This window comes from Nicotiana tabacum, chromosome 13 (assembly GCF_000715075.1).
Source record: "Nicotiana tabacum cultivar K326 chromosome 13, ASM71507v2, whole genome shotgun sequence".
In the NCBI taxonomy this organism is placed as follows: domain Eukaryota; kingdom Viridiplantae; phylum Streptophyta; class Magnoliopsida; order Solanales; family Solanaceae; genus Nicotiana; species Nicotiana tabacum.
Window position 1 is genome coordinate 121,999,295 of NC_134092.1, and position 21,566 is coordinate 122,020,860.

At 36.1% G+C, this 21,566-nt stretch overlaps 2 protein-coding genes and 1 pseudogene across 4 annotated transcripts; 1 reads left to right on the forward strand and 2 right to left on the reverse strand.

Annotated features, from left to right (window-relative positions):
• The first annotated feature begins 1,205 nt into the window (after positions 1-1,205).
• LOC107819753 (uncharacterized) lies at positions 1,206-11,319 on the forward strand. Of its 2 annotated transcripts, XM_016645899.2 has the most exons (10): positions 1,206-1,489; positions 4,132-4,329; positions 4,447-4,569; positions 5,480-5,508; positions 5,606-5,684; positions 6,421-8,032; positions 8,149-10,046; positions 10,135-10,236; positions 10,375-10,511; positions 10,703-11,319. In XM_016645899.2, the coding sequence occupies exons 1-10, from the start codon at positions 1,373-1,375 to the stop codon at positions 10,938-10,940; spliced, it is 4,533 nt and encodes a 1,510-aa protein (XP_016501385.1). In that variant the 5' UTR covers positions 1,206-1,372; the 3' UTR covers positions 10,941-11,319. The 2 variants fall into 2 exon arrangements, with proteins under 2 accessions (XP_016501385.1, XP_075084542.1); XM_075228441.1 differs by lacking the exons at positions 1,206-1,489; positions 4,132-4,329; positions 4,447-4,569 and adding an exon at positions 5,270-5,336.
• A 21-nt stretch (positions 11,320-11,340) lies between these two features.
• LOC142168577 (U6atac minor spliceosomal RNA) lies at positions 11,341-11,440 on the reverse strand (annotated as a pseudogene).
• A 3,027-nt stretch (positions 11,441-14,467) lies between these two features.
• Positions 14,468-20,703, reverse strand: LOC107819276 (uncharacterized). Of its 2 annotated transcripts, none has more exons than XM_016645375.2 (9): positions 20,483-20,703; positions 18,854-20,251; positions 18,569-18,684; positions 17,244-17,274; positions 16,663-17,150; positions 16,265-16,571; positions 15,316-15,481; positions 14,990-15,089; positions 14,468-14,810 (listed from the first exon to the last, which is right to left on the reverse strand). In XM_016645375.2, exons 2-9 carry the CDS (start codon positions 20,018-20,020, stop codon positions 14,693-14,695), a joined length of 2,493 nt encoding a protein of 830 aa, XP_016500861.1. In that variant the 5' UTR covers positions 20,021-20,251; positions 20,483-20,703; the 3' UTR covers positions 14,468-14,692. The 2 variants fall into 2 exon arrangements, with proteins under 2 accessions (XP_016500861.1, XP_016500860.1); XM_016645374.2 differs by having other exon boundaries at positions 17,232-17,274.
• Between the last annotated feature and the right edge of the window lie 863 nt (positions 20,704-21,566).

The window sequence follows — 21,566 nt, forward strand, 5'->3', positions numbered from 1 at the left end:
AACAAATTCAGATCCAGACCTCCTTATAAATACATAAGGACAAATTGGATCATTCTTATACCCTTCTTTCAGCAAATACTCACTCAAGCGATTATACCACATTCGCCCTGATTGTTTCAATCCATATAAGGATTTTTGAAGCTTTATTGAACAAGTTTCCCGAAAACTTTTACTAGTTTCAGAAACTTTTAGCCCTTCAGGGATTTTTATATAAATTTCGTTGTCTAATGTGTCATACAAATAGGTTGTGACAACATCCATTAGACGCATATCAAGTTTTTCATGGACTGCCAAATTTATAAGATACCTGAAAGTGATCGCATCCACCACAGGAGAATATGTCTCCATATAATCAATGCCAGGTCTTTGCGAAAATCTTTGTGCCACAAGTCGTGCTTTATATCTAACAACTTCATTTTTATCATTTCGTTTTCGCACAAAAACTCATTTGTATCTCACTGGCTTTATTCCTTCAGGTGTTCGGATTATACGTCTGAATACTTCACGTTTTTCAAGTGACGCTAATTCTACCTGAATAGCGTCTTTCCATTTTTGCCAATCATTTCTCTGTCTACATTCATCGACAGATCTTGGTTCAAGATCCTCATCTTGTTACATTATTTCAACAGCAACATTATAAGCAAAAATGTTGTCGACAATAATATTATTTCGGTTCCACCTTTTTGCCGCAGAGACATAACTTATTGAGATTTTTTCATTCTTATTATTTTCAGGTACCTGAACCCTCTCTGAGGTCTTATCATTTGTTATGTCGCAGGGCTCTTTTTGAGCAATTACCTCCATATTATGATCACCTAGATCATTTGCTCCTTTTTGCTTTCGAAGATTTTTATCTTTGGAACCAATTGGTCTACCACGCTTCGAACGTGGCTTAAACTCATTTGTATTTATAGATTGTCCAATCGGGATATCAATTCGAATAGGAGTATTAGCAGCTGAAATATGTGACTTAGTCACCCCTTAGTAGGTTATTGTTGTGGTTGTTGTAATAATACCTTTTTTCTTCTTCTTGTGACCAGTTGGAACGTAACCCATTATAACTAGAAGGTAAGTTGTTAATGAACAGTAAACGCCAAAATAACCCCATCTAATTACCAACCAACTCCAACTCCAACTCCTAAATTGAATAACGATAATGACAGCAGCGAATATAGCTAAAGCCCACTAGTGCGCTCTACTTTTATATTAGCACACAGCCCCCACAGAAGAGAATTCAGTTATCCACTCCACTCCTCTTTCCACTTTCACCTTCTACACACACAACGTCCCTCCCCTCCATTAATATTCTGCTATATGATCTTCTATATTCCAACTCTAGCTATTACCATTGCATTATTACTAAGGATTTGAGATGATGATCAGAGATAAGATTTTCAAATTGCACCGCCACAGGTCATCTTCTTCTTCGTTTTCTGAGAAATCAGGCCAACGACTCGATTTCTCCTTCTCCAATCTTCACGCTCGTCAGGTATGTGTGTGTGTGTGTGTGTATTTTGAGTACCTCGAGGTATAATTTACAGCTTAATATATACGAATTACACTATGTGCAATTAGCACTTGAAACTGATTTTTTTTTTTTTCTGTTTTCTTATGCTGTTCGATTGGTTTACTGTTTATATGCCTGCTCAAGTTCGGAATTTCTGCTATAATTTGTGATTTTTCTGAGCGTTGAACCAATAAATCAATATGCGTGTGTTTGTGTGTGTTAATACATGTGTATTTGAGTATCTCGAGGTATAATTTACATTTTGAGTATCTCGAGGTATAATATACAGCTTAATTAGTACGAATTGCACTATGTGTTAGCTCTTGATCCTGATTTTTTCCTGATGTATGATGCTGTTTAATTGGTTTACTATTTACATACCTGATTACAGTTTGGATTTTCTGTGATAATTTGTCGATTTTATTTTAGTTTAAAGCAAATAAATCAATGTATTGTGATACATATTGAATTGTGCTTTTTCGTGTTTGATTCTGGGTGTAAGTTACTGTTACAGCTTAATATAGAGTTTGGCAGAGTGTGTGTATAAAGGAGCAGAAATGCATGTGCGCTTTATTCTTATATTCTTCTGCAACAAGATGTGCTTTTATTTGGACATATCTGTTAGGTAGGCTGGAATTTATCTTCTTCTGTATTATTTTATTATAGGAGTATTTCTTATTGTTCCATGTCAGGGGAAGCTATTAGATAACAGTTAATTTGTTGGTTTATCGAAATAATAGTAGGAATTTCTAGAGAGGTGAAACAAAAACTTGTGATATACCAAATAGGGAAATTGTGCAAAGTTCTATGCTCCTCTGTCCCATTTTTATATGGCACATTTTCCTCTTTAGTCAGTCACAAAAGAATGACAAGTTTTTATATTTAGAAACAATTTTAACTTTAAACTTCTCATTTTACCGTTAACGAGATAATATATAGCCACACAAATATCTATGGTTTGTTTTAGATCGCAAGTTTCCAAAGTCTTTATTTCTTTCTTAAACTGTGTAAACTCCATGTCCAGTCAACCACTGTCATATACTGTCATATATAGATGTCCATGTAGCTAATGATAAATGTACATGTGCACTTGCAATTTTGTTCGCAAGTTTTGGTTCCTCTTCTGCTAATTTAAGTTGTAAAAGTAACTGTAGTCCTTAGAGTTCTTCTCATGCTAAAGTCATCTTTGGCATAGACTAAAACTGAAAGAAACCATATGTTCCAGCTATAGGACTGTTATTTACACATTCAACTTTAGTGGTGTAGGTACTATTGCAAAAGATAAGCATTATACAATTAGTCTACCCCTTGTCAATAGTCACTCAATGTTCCAATACGTAAGAAAAAAATTCACAAGATAATACCAGAGAAGCAACAAGAATTATTATAGTATTTTATTTTGAAAGTGGGGAGTAGCCAGAAGATACAGAAATAACTTCATTTGACCAGATAAAAGATGTCGGAGTACATCTGAGGCATTTTTTTCTCCTTTATTACATGGAAAAAGGATAAGGTTTTCTTGAAAGTTGACAGGAGACAGAAAGAAAGAAACACCAGAAAACGTACTTTTGAAAACAACTGAAGTGCCAGTTGCTCCGGAATTGATACAACCAGTCTGTTACTCTGATATCACTAGTAGTAAATGGTTGAACTAGGAAGCACAGTGTAGTATAAACCATATGTACAATGGTACGAATAAATGGCACGTTGGAGGTATATGGAAGAATTAGTTCCTGAACTCAAAAGTGGAAAACAGAAAAAGAGAACATAATACCTTGAGGGATAGTTTGGTACAAGGGATAAGGATAATTATCCATGATAGAATTTGGCATTGTATTTATCTCATATTTGGTTATAGGTATTAGCTAATCTCGGGATAAGTTTTACACTAAAATGGTGGGGGATAGCTAATCCCATGGGATACCTACCCACCCCATGGATATCCTGGTTTATCCCACCATTGTACCAAACGTCCCCTAATAGCATACAAGGAAATAAATATAAACAGTGCAATAGTGCATAAAGATTTCAGGGATAGAAAGTTTGACAATGTGGAAATAGAATAACTAATAGAGGAACCTTCAAAGAATTTAGGTCAAATTAGTCCCATAAACATGCCCTGCCACTTTATATGCCTCTTTCCATGAAACTTGGTGCTACTTATCTCCAATGTGGTTCAATTTCATTGATTTGTCCACACTCTTTATGAATCTAAGAGCTAAACTGTCTTGTCTCATATATTCACTTACTGACCGATATAGACTCTATTTTCCTCTTTTTTCACTTCGTACCTCATTAAATGTTTCAAAAGATCCAATCACTGGTCCTTTAAATTGTTATTTTTTAACATGGAATGGTTTAACATGGGAATGTCTTCTCTGCTTGCAGTATTTGTGACTGAACAGATACTCTTAAGATAATGGCAAGCTACAAAATCCTTTTCTCAAACTGTTTTTACCTGTGGAATGCTTTGTTTTTGTGTTTATATTTCTGTTGCTTAATAAGTGGATTTCAGAGATTAATCATCTAATATTGATGCCTTAATGGCCTCACTATATCATCTTGGCTGAATATTTCACATCTAATTTCAGATTTATCAAAGTTTCTATGGTTTGGTATCTCAGGTACCTAAAGGATGGGACAAACTTTCCATCTCTCTTGTCTCCGTGGAAACAGGGAAAACAGTAAGCAAATCAGGGAAAGCCTCGGTACGAAATGGCAATTGCCAATGGACAGAGACATGGTCGCAGTCTATATGGATTACCCCAGATGATATCTCAAGCCAACAAGAGCAATTCCCTTTTAAGTTTATTGTAACAATGGTCTGACATCTTCCTACATTTCTGTCTATTGATATTATTGGTTCAATAAGCTTTAAGCATTTGCTACACTTGACTCTCAGTTTTCATGCTTATAATTTTACCACCTTTCTGTTTCAGGGATCTGCGAGATCTAGCATCCTCGGAGAGGCTGCTGTAAATCCTGCTCGCTACAAGGATGCAAAAGCTAATACTCTCGTTTCCTTACCTTTGAAAAAATGTAACTATGCCACAGTTCTACAGGTGAGACCTCTTCTGATGCTTTCAAGTTTGATATTAGCACTTTAAATTGCAAACCATTATCTAGTATATCCTATGATTACCATTTCTTTCCTGCATCCCAGTTCAACATGTTCAGGCATTACTCTTTGTAGACCCATCCTATCGTATTTACCAATATTCCATGCTTCTTTTGCAATAAACCGGTTCTTCCTCTACTCAAGTACAAAGGGAAAAAAATTCTTTCCTGTTTTCTTACTGGACAAAAGCACAAAACAACCTGTTTTTCTTTTAACAAATGAATCAGTCACTACTTTTATCTGTGAGCTTAGCTCAGGAACTGTGTTTATCTACTAGCTTCTCAGATCTTAGTAATCCCCTAGAAAGCTTTTCATTTCATTTGTGCTTAATAATTCTCAAGTAAATAAACTGTAGGTTTGCTTCTCAGTAATACAATGTAATTTGTTTTCTGTTCAATAGTATACTTGTAATTATACAAGCTATATACTGAAAGGATATTAGTTTTATCATTTACTTTGCTCATAAAATTTGAGAGCCCCATCTACTACTTTGCATGCTTATGCTATATTTTACATACTTTGAATGTGAAGTTGAATATGTTATTATTACAAATTACTTAACTTAATAAACGTGATGATCAAAGAAACAATATTGGACAAATTTACTTAACATAATAAATATGTTTCCAGCTTTAACTTCCTCATCTGAACTGCACCAAATTACTCATAATTTGGAGCATCCTAATGTTCATCCCATCCTGAATACTCAAGGTACTTGTCAAAGATTTTCAGTCAATTCCCTTACGTGCTTGGCCTATATTTAATTCAACATGTTAGCTCAAGTACACCTGAGTACATACACTTTCAGTTTTTGGCCTTACCTGCCATTGATTCAGTTTCTTATGTTTCTGCAGCTGGAGATCAAGTGTCTGACAGCACTCAGGTTTGTCCCTAGAAGATAGCAACTTCTAGCTGAGTTTTCCAGATTTCTATTTCTTTTTCGTTATCCATACTAAAAAGAATCAGTTTGGAACTTGTAGGGGGAATGAATTTAAAGACATGCCCATCTACATAGAAGAAGAGAACGTGGAATACAATAACATGGAGATCAAATCAGAGGTATCTAACTATCTAGTCATAAAGATTTATGCATTTGTCAATATCCGTTAGGATATTATATGAGAAAATCTCTTTTTTCAACTAATTTCCAAATATTTGATTATTCACACAATTAAAATTTAACTAGTCTCGTACTTAATATTTGGATAACTACTACTTTTTTATTCACACATTCAGTGCAATTAATAATAGAAAATTAGGCAGTGAGTGGAATTGACCAATAGAATTATAGATTAATACGTCCTGTCTTCGTTTTCAGTGTTAGCCAGATCTGAGTTTCATGCATTGCTTTCAGTCGGTAATCTATCTAGAATTGACCAGGAAAAGAGTGTACCATAACCTCTCAGGAAACTTATGCCAGTTACTCAATTACATTTAAAGAGCTAAAAAGTGGCTGCAGTATTGCCTGGAATCTAAATCTTGAATTGAACGCAGCCTTAGTAGCTTAGACATGGACACAGACAGGTATACAGTTACTGCAAATCAAAATTTATGGGACACAACAATAAGTGCTAGTTAGAAATCATAGATATATATCAAACTACTTGAATAATTGAACCCACCGGATGCATATATAGACACAAATATAACAAAGCAAAGTATATTTCTCATTATTATTTTACCCATGTCTTCTCTTGGGGGTCTTGTATTACAAGTATCTATGGTGCATTTATTTGGTTGCTTTATCATCTCCAGCTTCCTATAGAATTTAAGCAATATTATGTTTTCCCAACAGGAAACTGGTTTCCGAGCTCTGAGTTCATCTCATAGCTTTGGCTCTACTGAGGATTCATTGGGCAGAGAAAGTTTTTCCTCCCTAAGTGACTCAAACAGGCCTGTTAATCACATAATTGGCAGACAAGAATCAATTGATTCCAGGAGTAGTGCATCCTGCAGTTCTTACTCTTTTTGTGAGTCGCCCAAATCATACAACTCTCCCTATAATTTAATGAATTCGGGATCAGGAAAGAATGCTCAAAATCAAAAAGATGATTTCAAACAGTTCTCACATGATAACACTGCATCAGTGCAACTTGCTGCTTCCTCTAGAAACTCCTTACAAGCCAAGGATATTACCAGTAAAGAACTAATTGCAGAGGCCTTGATGTGGGAACAAAATGCTCAAAGCTTAAAGACCGACTTGGAAATGTCAAGGAAGGAGTTTTTTGACCAGACACAGCAGATAGCAAACCTTAAGATGGAGCTTTGCTCATTGGGCACCGAACATGGTGGATTGGTGCAAGAAATAAAACACCTGGAGGTCCTTTTACAAGAATCCATGGAAAAGGAAAAAGCAACTGAGAGTTTAATGCTTCAAGTCAAAGATATGGAAAGTTTCCAAAAGATTGTAAAAGAGGAGCTAAGGATTCAGAAAGAATCAAATGACAGTATGGCTTTACAGCTAAGTAAAACTCAAGAATCAAATATTCAATTAGTCGCCATTCTGCAGGAGATGGAAGAAACTGTTGAAAATCAGAAGCTGGAGATTGAGAACCTACGTATAGTAAACCAGCAGAACCCAGAGGACAAGCTTCAACAGTTGCAGGAATCACAGATAAATCTGGAAAACACCACTCTCCATCTGGAAAAAATTATCAGGGAGAAATCTCATGAGATTGAACTCGAGCAAGGTCAAAGAACTCAGGCTCTTTTAGATTGCGAAGAAAAATGGAGCAGTAGGTCAAGAGAACAAGAAGAGGAAATTGCTTATTTGAAGGCAGAGTTATCCAGACTTTTAAGTGCAGAGGGTTCCGAGACGAATAAGGCCAAACCTGCAACTGACTGTGATCTAATGAAGGAAAATGAGACTCTCAAGGAAAAACTTCAGGAACTTGAGAGAGACTGCAAGGAGCTGACAGAAGAAAATCTGGAACTTCTGTACAAACTGAAACCAAAGGGAGCTTCCTCTATCAGTGGTCCCATTTTAAGTTCATCGTCTGTCGAGGGTCAGCTAAGTGAACGATCACCTGGTGGTTCCGAATTTGAAGTAAGTAACGGTGAGCTCCTTTCTTCACCATTTCAAGATGATATGGGGAAGAAGAAAATAATTGCTGAGACAGCTGCCTCCGAAAGTAAGCAGAAAACCTGTGATCAGGAAGAGAACTTAGCTCAAATGGAGTTGCACAAACAAGTTAAGGACAATACTTTGAGGTTTAATGCTGAAATCAACTCATGTTGCTTTGAAGTACAAGAACAAGATCAGAGAACTGAAATTGCTCCAATCCCATCAGAATGTCATCAGGAAGAAAGTTGTCATGGTGGTTTCACTCATGAAAATGTATCCGCATTGTTCCAGAGTTCTGAGTCAGGATGTATTGAAGATGTCTATGCCTTGCTCAATACATTATGTAAGTATCTAGACTGTTTCTCGTGCAACAGGAATACAAGATAAACTGTCCTTTCTTCACTATCAACACTGAGTTTAAAGATGCTATTTGTAATTTAGATCTTTGTGAATGTACAGGTCATACCACTAAGGACGAGCAAGCTGATATGGTGTTGAAAAAACTGCTCCAGTTATTGGGGTGCAGATCGGCTATATGTCTTGATGGTAGTAAACATATCGAGGATGAACCCAAAATAACAGTAAAGGATGCATGTGAAGTCCAAGATGGAGAAAAGGATGACCTTCCAGAGGAAAAAACTCTTTGTTCTTGCTGTCAAAGGCTTGAGGATTCAAATAAGGTGCTAGACGGCAAGGTTCAAAATTTAAGCAGTGATAATTTAGCAAAGAACTCGGAGATACTGGAGCTGAAAACAGACTGTCTGAAAAAGGATGCAGAGATCGAAGCTCTAAGGCACCAGGAGATTGATTTGAGAACTGAAATCTCTGATCTCCAGATGAACAAATGTCAGATGGAGGAAGGAATGGAAAGCGTGCAACAAGAATTTAGTGCCACCTCTAAATCTTTACAAACTTCCACAAATGGTTTGATGTTTCTTGATCAATGTATTTGTGGAGATGTCTCTAAGATGACATTCAAAATGAAATCATTAGAGCTAGAGAGTGATAAATATGAGTTAGAACTTAGTTTGGATGAATTAGAAAAAGAAAATGTAGATCTGTCGGAACGAGTATCAGGGTTGGAAGCTCAACTAAGGCATTTGACTGATGCAATGGAATTGAATCGTTTGGAACTGCAGCATTCAGGTAATCGCGTTGTGAACTTTCAGGACAAGGTCAGAGAATTAGAACATGAAAAGGATTCACAAAAGCTCGATATGAAAGAAAAGTTGCTGGAGATGCAACACCGATGGTTAGATGCTCAAGAAGAGTGCGAGTATCTGAAGAAAGTAAATCCAAAACTCCAAGCGACAACAGAAAGTCTTATGGAAGAGTGTCGTTTGCTTCAAAACTTGAACGCAGAACTAAGGCAACAAAAGTTAAAATTGCATACGAGCCATAATGTTTTGGAAGCAGAACTGAGGAAATCTCAGTATTCTTTCTCCACCTGTTTGAAAAGGATAGAGTCTTTAGAAGCTAACTTTTCATCAGTGCTGGAAGAAATTGAATCAAAAGAGAAGATCCTTAAGTTCAAACTTGATGATCTCCACCTACAGACTAAAGAGCATAGAGAGAAACTTCTTGTAGAAGAGTGCACAGTGCATGAAATATCGGAGAATACTGTCGAAGTTGAAAAGTTGCAAGAACAGGTACAATCCCTCACAGCGCAGATGTCAGATCTTATGAGTGATCTTGGTACTTCCAAAGCCAAGGAGGGAACTTTGGCAGCTAACTGTGAGAAGCTACTGAGGTCAACGGAACATCTTGCATCCAATGAAGCAAAGCTTAAATGCACCATTAATGAGCTTGAGTCAAAACTACTGTCTTCTGAATGTCAAATGCTGCAAATGACTGAAGAGAATTTCAGTCTAAAGATACAACTGCAAACATTACCATTACTTCAGGAGGAAGTATTGGATCTTAAAGGAGCACTATCTAGGATGAAGTTTGAAAGCGAGAGATTACAAGTTACACTGCAGTTGAAATATGAAGATTGTGAAGAGTCGAAGGCAGAGAAGGCGTCATTACTTCAGGAGATCTCTTACATGCAGAAGGCAGTGGCTGAAGCGGAAGAATGCAAATACAAGAAAATTTCACTAGAGGAGAAAGTTCTAAGGTTGGAAGGAGACTTAACTGCAAAAGAAGTAATGTGTGCCAAGGTTTCCGAGCTGAAAAATGAGCTTTGCCAGCTTAGAAGAGTAAATAGCCAGTTTCTGAGGAAAATAAAATCCCTTCAATTCGAGAAAGAGGACTGCTTGAAGCAAGTTAAATCCGTCGAGGAAGAATTGATGAGAAAACGATTAGACAACCAAAGAGAGGATGATGTTCCTACTCTAGAGAAGTTGAAGCTTTCAAAGGTTAACCGAGCCACTTCTCTTATTCATAATTTGAAGTCAATACAGTAGGCAATGAATCTGATATTTGTTTTGTTTTCTCAAAAAACAGGCAGCGGAGGAGGACTTCAGCAAGCAGTGCGAAATAATTACACAATCTCCTCAATCAGAGAAATACTTGAAAGTTCAGAAGATTCAAGGCAACTCTCAACAAGTACATGCTACTAGAACTATCCTCATTCCTTTGTGTGCCAAAGTGTAAATAGTTATTAATTACTTTCTTTTCTGGAAAATGTAGTTAATTAATTTCTTCTCTTTATTAACCTCATGTTATTCCCCCATATTTATTTAGGATGGCAACAAACAAAGCAACTACAAGAGAGATCTTCAAGAGACGGTCGCCAAAAGTGTATCTGCAATCCAATTTCCGGGGGATACAGTAGTTCAGATTTTAGAGAGCAATTGTATCCATGAATCCCATCTAATTTGGTGAGCCTATATAAAAATCTTTTGGTTTGTGTCCTAAGCTTTGTTTGTGTTTCTCCTGATGTTTATTTGTGAATTCTGGAACACCTTTCTGTGTTATCATATCTTCAGGACAACCAAGAGTATATATGATCAAATTTACAAGTTACAATTTAAGATTGAAATCTTAATATTCGATATGTTTGTATCTTCAGTTTGTCATCCAAAGGAATAGATGGGTATATGCAAAAAATATCTCAGCTTGAAGCTGAGCTGAAAGAAATTCGTGATCGGTACCTGCACATGAGCTTAAAATATGCGGAAGTGGAAGATCAACGCGAGCAACTTGTGATGACTTTGAAATCCATACATGATCAGAAGACAGGTAGAGGATCTTACCTTTCCTCTTTCTGGTCAGCTGGTGCTGATATGACTCTTTTCTCCAGTACATGATGTTCATACACAACTGATTCAATCAAGAATGGGGGTAGAAATAAATTGTCGCCAAAGTATTGGGGTTCATTTTCATTGAACGGACCCCGAGTATACCATAATTTAAAAAACGTGATAATCACCAAAAGATCAGCAGTTGTATAGGTAGTTTATGATCTCTTTGGTGAAGGAGTTAAGAGTGTCTCTTGTAGCAGAGTGCCAAAAATTTCATTTCTGTTGTTTGTACATGATCAGTCTAGGTAATTATTCGGATGCATCCTGCAAATTAGGCAATAGGCAATACGATTCATGCTTTGCTTTAGACATTGTTCAAGTCCATTTATGATCCTATTCCAAGACTAAGTATATTTTTTCTTATGAATATTTCTTCTTTATTTTGTATTCAACTTTTCTCAACTTGACAAACAATTCTCGTCGGATGTGTGGTAACAGGTAAAGCCCGAAGGCTGTTCCCGTCCCTGTCGGGGGAGATGCCAACCATCTCTCCTTTCTACGAACACAGCCTTCATTTGCTTAGCCTCAACATATATAGCAACTAAATCGTCCTTAATTTTTCTGTGTGGGAATCTGCAAAGTTCAATTACTCCACATCAAAAGACTATTTTATCCCCCCATAGATTAGTTTTCCTTTTTTATGTTTTGTCGTTTTCGTTCTCTTTTTGGAGTGGATTTCTATTTGTTTGGATATTGTTTTATTCTTGCAGAAAAAGAAGAAAGAGAAATAGTTGGAAAAGCAGTGCCATTTGTAAGATTTATGTGAGTTTCTTCAATCTTTCGTGACGTTACAAAGCAATACTTCAATTTTACTTTCACGCAAGAAATTCTTAAGTTTAGATCTTTTAGGAAAAGAGTTTGTGTTTTCCATAGAAACATTGGGGCCTACAAATTATCAGGGATTAGACTACCCAACTCCCTCAACAAGTTCCAATTTCACACTTCTCTTTTAACTAGCTTTGGTTTCCCACGCACTAACAGAAAATCCATTTGTTACTTATCATTTTCATTTCTAGCATACAATATTTGTAAAATATGCAAAAGTCCACATATTATTTTATACAAGATAAGATGTAACATAAATGTGTGTATTAGCAATATGTAGATAAAGATATCCGAAGTACACTCTTCTAGTAAAACGTCTCATTTATAGTAAGGCATCTTACTTAAAAAATAAGAACAAACGTTTTTATTCAATAAAAATGAAATTCATGATTGCATTATATAGGAGTATTAAAAGTTATAATATTTATTCTAGAAGTTATACGTTTAACTCTAATTATTATTTATTAGAGCTAATAACTCGGTTTTGGTGTCACGCATGTTGGTTTTCCAAAAATTACACAACATAAGGGCACAAATTCAGTTATATTTGCGCAAAAACAAAAATGAACTTACTATTGTACCCCTCATTGGGTAAGATTTATACCCAATCATAGTTCTTCAAAATTACAAAGTGATGTAATTGTCGAGTATATTAATAGAACTAAATTTCTTTATCCAATTAACAAAAAATAGTTTCAAATTCATGCATTATATTTTAGGGTCTCAGTACATAGGCCAAGAAAAACACATGCAATTGAACAACATAGTAACTCTTAATGGCTATATTACAAATTACAGTCCATATCTCGCAATCCTTGAATACTTATCTCATGTCAATTGATTTTGTGGCTCTTTACAAACTTATTTTTAATTTATACCCTACTTCTTTTTTCACTTTTTACGTAAGAAATCTGTCTTTTACACATAAGATATCTAAAAAGGTCATTTTTTAATTTTAAAATTATAAAGGGGCATGATGTACAAATAGCACAAATGGGTAATTTAAGGGAGAAATTCAAAAATAGCCAGATTTACAAGTGGTCATTCAAAAATAGCCACACTTTCAAAGTAATCGAAATTTAGCCATTTTTCATGTAAAGATAAATGTGAACAAAAATACTGTTCAAAATCCGGAAAATACTCTAGTATATTATACTGAAGTTCCACCATAAGTATACTGGAACTCCAGCATAATATAATCGGCAAAGGACCAAATATACCCCTCTACTTTCGAAAATGGTCTAAGAATACCCCTCGTTATACTATTGAGTTATCTATACCCCTACAGTCATACTTTGGGTTCAAATATACCCCTCATTTAAACAGAGGGACACGTATCATCGTCTTGTTGGTCAGTTTTAAATATCTCCTAATTAATTAAAGAGACCCATTACCCATACCCGAAAAATAATTTTTTAAAGCAATTTTTTTTTTGTAAAAACTGAAATTATTTTAACTAAAAACTGAAAAAAATGAAAATATTTTTTGTTTTCAGTTTTTACAAAAACACTGCTTTAGAAAAAATTGAAAAATATTTTCTAAAATAATGTTTTGTTAAACACTGGAAAAAAAAATTTGAAAATCAATTTTCTAAAGCAATTATTTTTGTAAAAACTGGAAAAAACTAAATTATTTTTACTAAAAACTAAAAAAATGAAAATATTTTTTTTTTAGTTCTTACAAAAAACCTGCTTTAAAAAAAACTGAAAAATATTTTCTAAAACAATATTTTTGTAAAAACTGGAAAAAAAAAACTAAAAAGCAATTTTCTAAAGCAATATTTTTGTAAAAACTGAAAAAATAAATATTTACTTTTTTTCAGTTTTTAGTTAAAAATATTTCAGTTTTTTCCAATTTTTAATTGCTTTAGAAAATTGCTTTTCAGTTTTTTTTTCAGTTTTTACAAAAATATTATTTTAGAAAATATTTTTCAGTTTTTTTAAAACAGTTTTTTTGTAAAAACTGGAAAAAAAAAATATTTTCGTTTTTTTCAATTTTTAGTAAAAATTTATTTTTAGTTTTTTTCAGTTTTTACAAAAAAAAAAACGAATATGGGTAATGGGTCTTTTTAATTAATTAAGAGATATTTAGAATTGACCAACAGGACGATGACACGTGTCACTCCGTTTAAATGAGGGGTATATTTGAAGCAAAAGTATGACTACAGGGGTATAGATAACCCAATAGTATAACGAGGGGTATTCTTAGACCATTTTCGAAAGTAGAGGGTATATTTGGCCCTTTGCCGTAATATAATGGAGTTCCAGCATAATATAATAGAGTTCCAGCCAGCATAATATAATAGAGTTCCAGCAAAGTATACCGGTCCAGTATAATATGCTGGAAGTTCATACACAGGTGCTCGAATCTCCAGTATATTATGCTGGAACTTTCCGCGTATTGGAGTTCCAACATAACATGCTGAAAGTTCATACACAGGTGCACCGAACCCCGGTATATTATGCCGGACCGGTCTCTGTTGCAGCAAAATAGTGACTATTTTTCAATGACTTGGCAAACGCTGGCTATTTTTGAATGAGCAGTCCGAAAACTGGCTAGCCCGTGCTATTTTTACGTAATTTAACTCTGCGTCCAATCAAATTGTGTGCCATGAAATGACACAAATGGGTAATTTAAACCAAAAATGAAACAAATATGAGTACTCTTTTCTTCTAGAAAACGATGGAAAATAAAAAGAATCAAAAAAATTGCAAAAGAATGAACATTTTTATTTACGAATGAATGATGCAAAAAAAGTGCCTTCCGTTTTTCCAATTACACATTGCATAGCATTTCATATATATAATCAGAAGAACATAGGCAAAAGTAATAAACACTCTACAGATAAGAATCTGAGAAGCTTGGTAGAGGGAGCATACAACTCCTCTTACACCTTACCAACTTCTGTCTTTACCCTCCTATCGCTTCGTTTTTTACAGTATCGAGTAGGCTCGGATCACCTCGACGATGGGTGCACGGCACAACGGACACTTCCCTCCACTTCTCACCAATTCATTTGCACATTTTGAACAAGTGCACATGTGCCCACATCTGCCAATGCAGGAAACAAACGATCAATTCTTTAAAATATAAGGCTAGTTACCTGCAACAACAGGTCAAGATACACTAATAGTGATGGTATAAGTCAAATCCCAAAACAAAACACTCAATCCTGCATATTCTGGACATTTGTTTGCAAGATTCATTAGATTCCGCAATATGAGTTTTACCTGTACAACAGGGAATCGATGTGACTATCACAACAAACACAGCAAGTACCCTTTTTCACGTGGCCCCACTTAGAACCATCAATTGAAGTCTCCGCAACCCCTGGTTTACAATCAAACCCAGTTAGAAGAAATAATAGTGTGACACAGTTAAAAAGATCGGTGTTTGGAGAGGTTTAACATTCTTAAGAGCAGCATTAACATTTCAAACACTATAGGTGATGAACAAACCTATAGTGTGAGGCGCAGTAAAAAAGGGTGGTTCGGAGAGTTTCAACATTCACAGGAGCAGCATTAACATTTCATAAAACTACAGGTGACGAACAAACCTTGTTCACCAGCTGATCGATTCAAAGCAGCTGAAACTTCCTGCCTGACAGAGCGTTGAAGCTCCAGTTGCATATCCATGCAAGATTCTAACATTCTTTGCATGTGGTTCATGCCTTGCTGCAGTCTTGCCATGTCTGCTCTAAGTTCATTTATCATTTCCCACTCCTGCTCCAGAACAGCACAAATTAAGCTCACAATAAAGTAACATATGACTCTTGTATTTACATAAAAGATGTAGAGTTGTGCCATTAAACACATTAAAATTTGAAACAATTACCAATTGCCTGGCTAAAACAGAATATAAGTGAGAAAGGTAACAGTGACTTAAACAGAATATAACTGTTCTTATTCACGACAAACACCAACCAAGATGCATTCTCTGTTTTAATACTGGTCAAGACTACCAGAATTCTGAAAAAAAAATAGGAAATCAAGAGAATTGGAGTACAAAAGATCTTGGAACATTTTTCTTCACAATCACCAGTTGCTAAAGAGTACGCCCAGCCTAAGTTTAAGTTTCTTCATATATTAGAATTGATTACTTGAAACCATTATCAATTGCTTGGCTTAATCAGAATATCATCTATTTATCTCATTGGCAACAAACGCCAAACTTAAACAGGATATCCTTTTTAATACTGGTACGTAGAGATTGCTGAATTCTGAATAATTAGTAAAATGAAGAGAACAGAAAAGATAGTATAAAAGATGTTGGCACATTTTGCTTCACAATCACCCGTTGGTAAAAAGAGTATACCCAGAGTACTTTTTCCTTTTCCGTATGTATTAAAAGCAAAGTCTTATTACTAATTACACGCATTAGATATCAAAATCAATATTATCATATATATCGGAGTCGATGCCGAAAAGGAAGCAAGATAAACCCCCGAAAGAGCAATAGATTCTCTTTTTGCTTTTCTGATAGGCAGGATGAAGCAGTTGACTTACAAGTTCAGAACGATGCACAGTGTGACGTGGCCAACTGGGGTGATGCAAATCCTGATGCCAAAGTGGCTGTGTTGGTGGCACAGGAGGAGAGGGTAGCACAAGTGAAGGCCTGCCAACTCCATCCTGCTGATCATCATTTTGCTCATCATTCTGCTGGTCCTGACCCCTTTCCGATGAAGCAGGAATGGGCAAGTTCCGATGCAGATCCCAATCAATAGGAGAGCGGCCTCGCCTTTCCACATATGACTGAATTAATTGGTCTAAACTCTCACGGAAGCCACTGCGAAGAAGGTTGGAAACACTCCTCCTACCAGACAAAGACTTCCAATAAACAACAGACCAAAAGTATGCCTAGGTAAGCATGGAGAGGGAAAACACAATCAAGAATCAAATTTTACCTGCTAAGAAGCTCTCTGAGTTCCATGCTATACACATTATCGTCATCAGGTGGATGGAATCTACTAATTCTCCTTAATGGGACAGGACGCCTCATTCTAGGAGGATCGGAAGGTCCTTCCGACCAAGTCTCTGCAGCTTCTCGTGAGGCATCCTCACGCCAAACCTCCTGGTTTTCTGGAAAACGATGTTCTACACTCCCGACAAATGCTGCTGTTTCAAGGGACCTAGCAGTTGATGGATTTTCTTGCCAATTCCAGCTTACATTTTCTGTAGTCTCATGAGTCCATCCATTAGAATCATTAGATGCTAAATTACCCTGTGTTCCTTCCTCAGCTTCAACAACAGCTTCCACTCGATCCCTTCCTTGGTGAGGAGACAGTTGTTGTCTCGTACTCTGACCAGAATTCTCACTGCGATCAGGCAACTGATGAACGTTGCTCTCCAGCTCCCCAGATTGCACTTGTTCACCACTTTCATTCTGGACTTCCTGTGAAGGATTTGCATGAGTCTGATTATTTCTAGAATCACTGTTCCTACTGTTAGATGAATATACAGAATTGCTGCTTACTTGACCACGTACAATGTTTCCTAATCTGGAGCGAAATCCTTCCCTGGTTGAGATAAAAAGATCACCAACTCATGAATTATAAAATGACAAATATTATCAATTTTCAACTGAGAAAAGAGCTGAAAATCAAGATCTGTTGCATGAATGGGTTGAGAAAGAAGCAAGAAACATTCCCTCTCAGTATCTAGAAACTGAATATCATCAATTGCCACAGAAAATAACTCATGCAAAGATGTAACTAAGCATGAAACAAATGCTCGTAAGTGGAAAAGAACAATCAGAATCCTTCAAAAGCTTATTTCAGAGAGGATAATTTTGTCTAAGCCTGAACAAGGCAACTACACAAGCATCACTACATGCACAAACAACAACACCAATACCAGTAATAGTAATGGTTATAATAACTAAACATCGGTATAATCAGGATAATATTCAGTCTTACGCGCATGCTAAGACCCGTAAAACATTTTAGAGTTCCTTTTGGTGGGAGTCTAGTGGAAGGCTTCTTCTACTTTTTCTTTTATTTTATTCCATTTTTTCAGAAACTTCTTCTAATATTATTATCTTTATTTTAGAGCACCTTTGAAGAGAACTCCCAAAGTGATGCAAGTGATGCTTAACAGAAACAATTTTCTTTTATATCCTTTGCTTACCAATTTTTGACAAACACAATGGAAGTAAAGGATCCCTATATGCGATACCAACTAGTTGTCAGTTTAAACTTAGCCTGAGTTCACCTCAGTCGCAGATCTACTAAAATAACAATTCTCATGCTTGTAGATTCATTTCTCAGGGCAGAAAATTGGCGATCAGCTTCACTTGTCCATCATTAGCACAGGTATCGAGAAGCCTCAGACGATTAGAAGTTTTAAGTATAGCCTGAAAACATTGCATTTTTGAGATCCAACAGTAATTGCCAGCTTCCACATTTTCAGCGAATCAAAGTTTTCACTATCATAATGGTAAGGGGATTTTGGTATATCAGAAGATTTTCTCACAACTTAGAGAGGAGATGCTTACGAGCAGATTTTTTTTCACAACTAAGAGAGAGATGATTAGGAGAAGACTTTATCATAACTAAGAGATTAATGTTATTATTTGAGTTAGAAGAGACACAGCACAGTAGCCAAGGAAGAGATTGATTTGACTATTGTTGTTTGGCCATGGCAATCAATCAACTGCACAACAGCATTAAATACACCTACTACAGTATTAGTCAAACCAACAATGCATGAAAATGAAGTCCAATTAATTAGCAGAACCGTTTCAAGAAGACAAATAGATCTAAATATTCAAAACTAACTAGGCTGCAACACAAGGCTGACTACATCACATACCTCAGCCCAGAGACAGTGTTACGTTGCCTTAGCTGAACTAGTTCACTTGCTGCTATCGAAGGTGGTCTCTCTTCCACAGGAGGCCTTTCATGCAAGAATCTTCCTCTGAGTAGCGACTGTAGAAGGATATAAAATGTAAAAAGATAAAACTTAGAGCCAAAGCACGACCTCACAAAACGTACACGGAGCATTTAATCATGATTTCTATTGAGAATGCCACACAAAAAAAAACAGAATGAACAAAGGTCTGGTGAAAGAATAAAAGGCATAAAATCAGCAACCAACCTGAATCCGATTGCGATGGGCAAAATCAGACACCGCACGATGCTCTAGTAAACCCTGAAGTTCCCTCTGCCTTTCCCTTTCAATCCTCACAAGCAAATCAAGGAGAGCCTGCCTCCCACGCAGCCTCAACATATCCCTACGAATGTGCTCTGGTTGGGCATCCTCATGGTCAACAACAGACCCTTCACGAACACGATCTACTTGAGAACTAAGCCCAGTAGACTGTTCTTCCCTTTGGCCACCACGAGCTCCTCTTTGTTGACTAGTCATTTGAACCCATTCCCGCACAATTCTCACCCTTTCACGCTCTGTCTCACCCAGCCATTCCCCTCTTGGACCACCGTTTCTCTGAGAGACATTAGATGAATGGTCACTGATCCCACTCTCCATCCATCCACGAACAATTTGCCTCACCCTCTCCCTCTCAACTTCACCTAGATCAGGAGACTGTTCACGGCTGGAGTTATCACGGTCCCTATGATCATTCTGCGGTCCAATCGGGTCATGAGACCAAGTACCATACTCATTCTCACTCTCACTAGCATCCACCAAACTACCTTGGTTATCACTTTCCCGGCTTTCTGACATATTCGCAGTAGAAACATTGGTATTAGAATCCATGCTCCTTCGTTGTGTCAACCTTTCCCGCACCCTCTCACGGGCACGATTCAACACATGTTCATCCTCCAATTCCCGCCACATCTGCAAAATAGTAGAAGCCCTCGTGCTTACTCTCTCAGAATCACCCTGACGCCTTGAGGTCGGAGATTGTGATTCCCTCAAGAAAGACGAATCAAGCATCGAAACAGTGTGCAAACCAGCAAGTGCCATCAACTCAGACTCACGATTCCTCCTCTCAATGGTAGTAATCATCTCTTGAGCCTGTCTTGCTGCCCATCTGCTCAAAATCCTCGAGTGGCGCCTCCTAGCAGCAGAAGACTCTGCCAGGTCATCGCCTTCAAGGTCGGACCTCCTCCTCCTCCTTACAAGCTGATCAGACTCTTCATCCTCATCCTCAGTATTACGCACCGAACTACACGAAGCATAAGACATACACTCGTCCAAGTGTCCACACATCAACTCCTCCAATCCCCTCTCAAACTCGGAGCGCACATCATCCCCTGTGCTTTCTGACTTCTGCTGCATTTGCTGCTGAATATCCTCCATCTTCAAAACCCACTTTATCCCAACTCTAACACCCTAAAAACACATTTCACCACACAAAATGTTCCAATATGGCAAAAAACAACCTAATGCATAACATCAAACCATTGTCCCCCACAAACCTGACCCTAAAACCAACCCTAAACCTAATTCCATAACAAATCTCATCAAATTCATAAAATTGCACTGCCTTTTCAACACTACCAAATCAATCGTTCTATACATATCACAAACCTGATCAAATTACACATGTCAGCACCACAAAATTCAGAAAAGCAAAAAAAACATGTTCATCAATACAAAAAATTAATATCAATTATATGAAACGTATAACCAAAATAATCAAAAATATGCATTAAGATCTAGGAAAATTCACCGAGGCAGCAGTGACAAAAAATTGTGGATAATTTGTAAGTCATAAAATTGAGGATTAACCTCACAAAAAAATTCAAAAATATAAATTACCTTTGAATCGTGGTTCCTTAATCCGCCAAAAGTGTGGGAATCAAAACCCTAACATGTAAATTGTTATCATATAAGTTATGTGAAAATTATAAAGACAAAAAAACGAAAAGCGAAAATAGGAAAAATCGATTGGAAACGAAGAGAGAGAGAATAGGGAAAGAGAAGCTGTGAATTTATTAAGAACGCAATGAGAGAGAGAGAAGAAGAGTAAGGAGTTTTTCGTTTTTTCGTAAATGTTGGAGTATTTAATTATTAAACAAATAAAAAAACAAAAAATTCATTCCATTTTATGTGACCTTCTTAAATCGAGAAATAAGTTTTAAAAAAATTATAATTAAAATCAAGCCATAAGCACTTGTGTAAAATATAAATTATCTTATTAGTGATAAAATTTTAAAAAGTTATAATTAAATTATCTCTGAAGGTAAGAAGATATTATTTTTTGTGATAGGTTATTATATTTTTTTCTCAATGACAGATTAAGTATATATAATCATAATCATAATCATATAAATTAAAAGAGATAAAATATTTTTTTCCTTTTTTTTTTATTTCTTTACTTTAATTTTTGAAGGTAAGATTTTTGGTTGAACACCCGCGAGTTTTGTGTATGGTGACACGTCATCCATTTTGTTTTCTATTTTTGTTTTTGCCTAATTATCCTTTTTGTTTTCTTTATTTTTAATTGGCCAAATAGGTGTACGGCCCCTTAAACTTGGCTCCAGTTTTCATTTTGACACTTTAACTTAGCGCATTTCCTATTGAACAATTTAATATTATATAAAGTGATCTATTGAACACTTTACTCATAACCAGTAAAAACAATAAGGTGCGTGTAATTCACACATGAATGACTTAGCAAAAATGACAAATAAGAGGGAGACACGTGGCATTTGGGCCCAAATAGTCAAAAAGAAGTTTTGAAAACAAAAAAAAATTATTTTATATGTAAATTTCCCCAACAATTTCATCGTCTTCTCTGCATTTTCCCACCGGTTCTATTGCCTCACACCAATAGCCGCCATGGACACTATCTTCTCCAGTTAAACCGAGAAGCAAAATGATCATATTGTTAATCTCATAT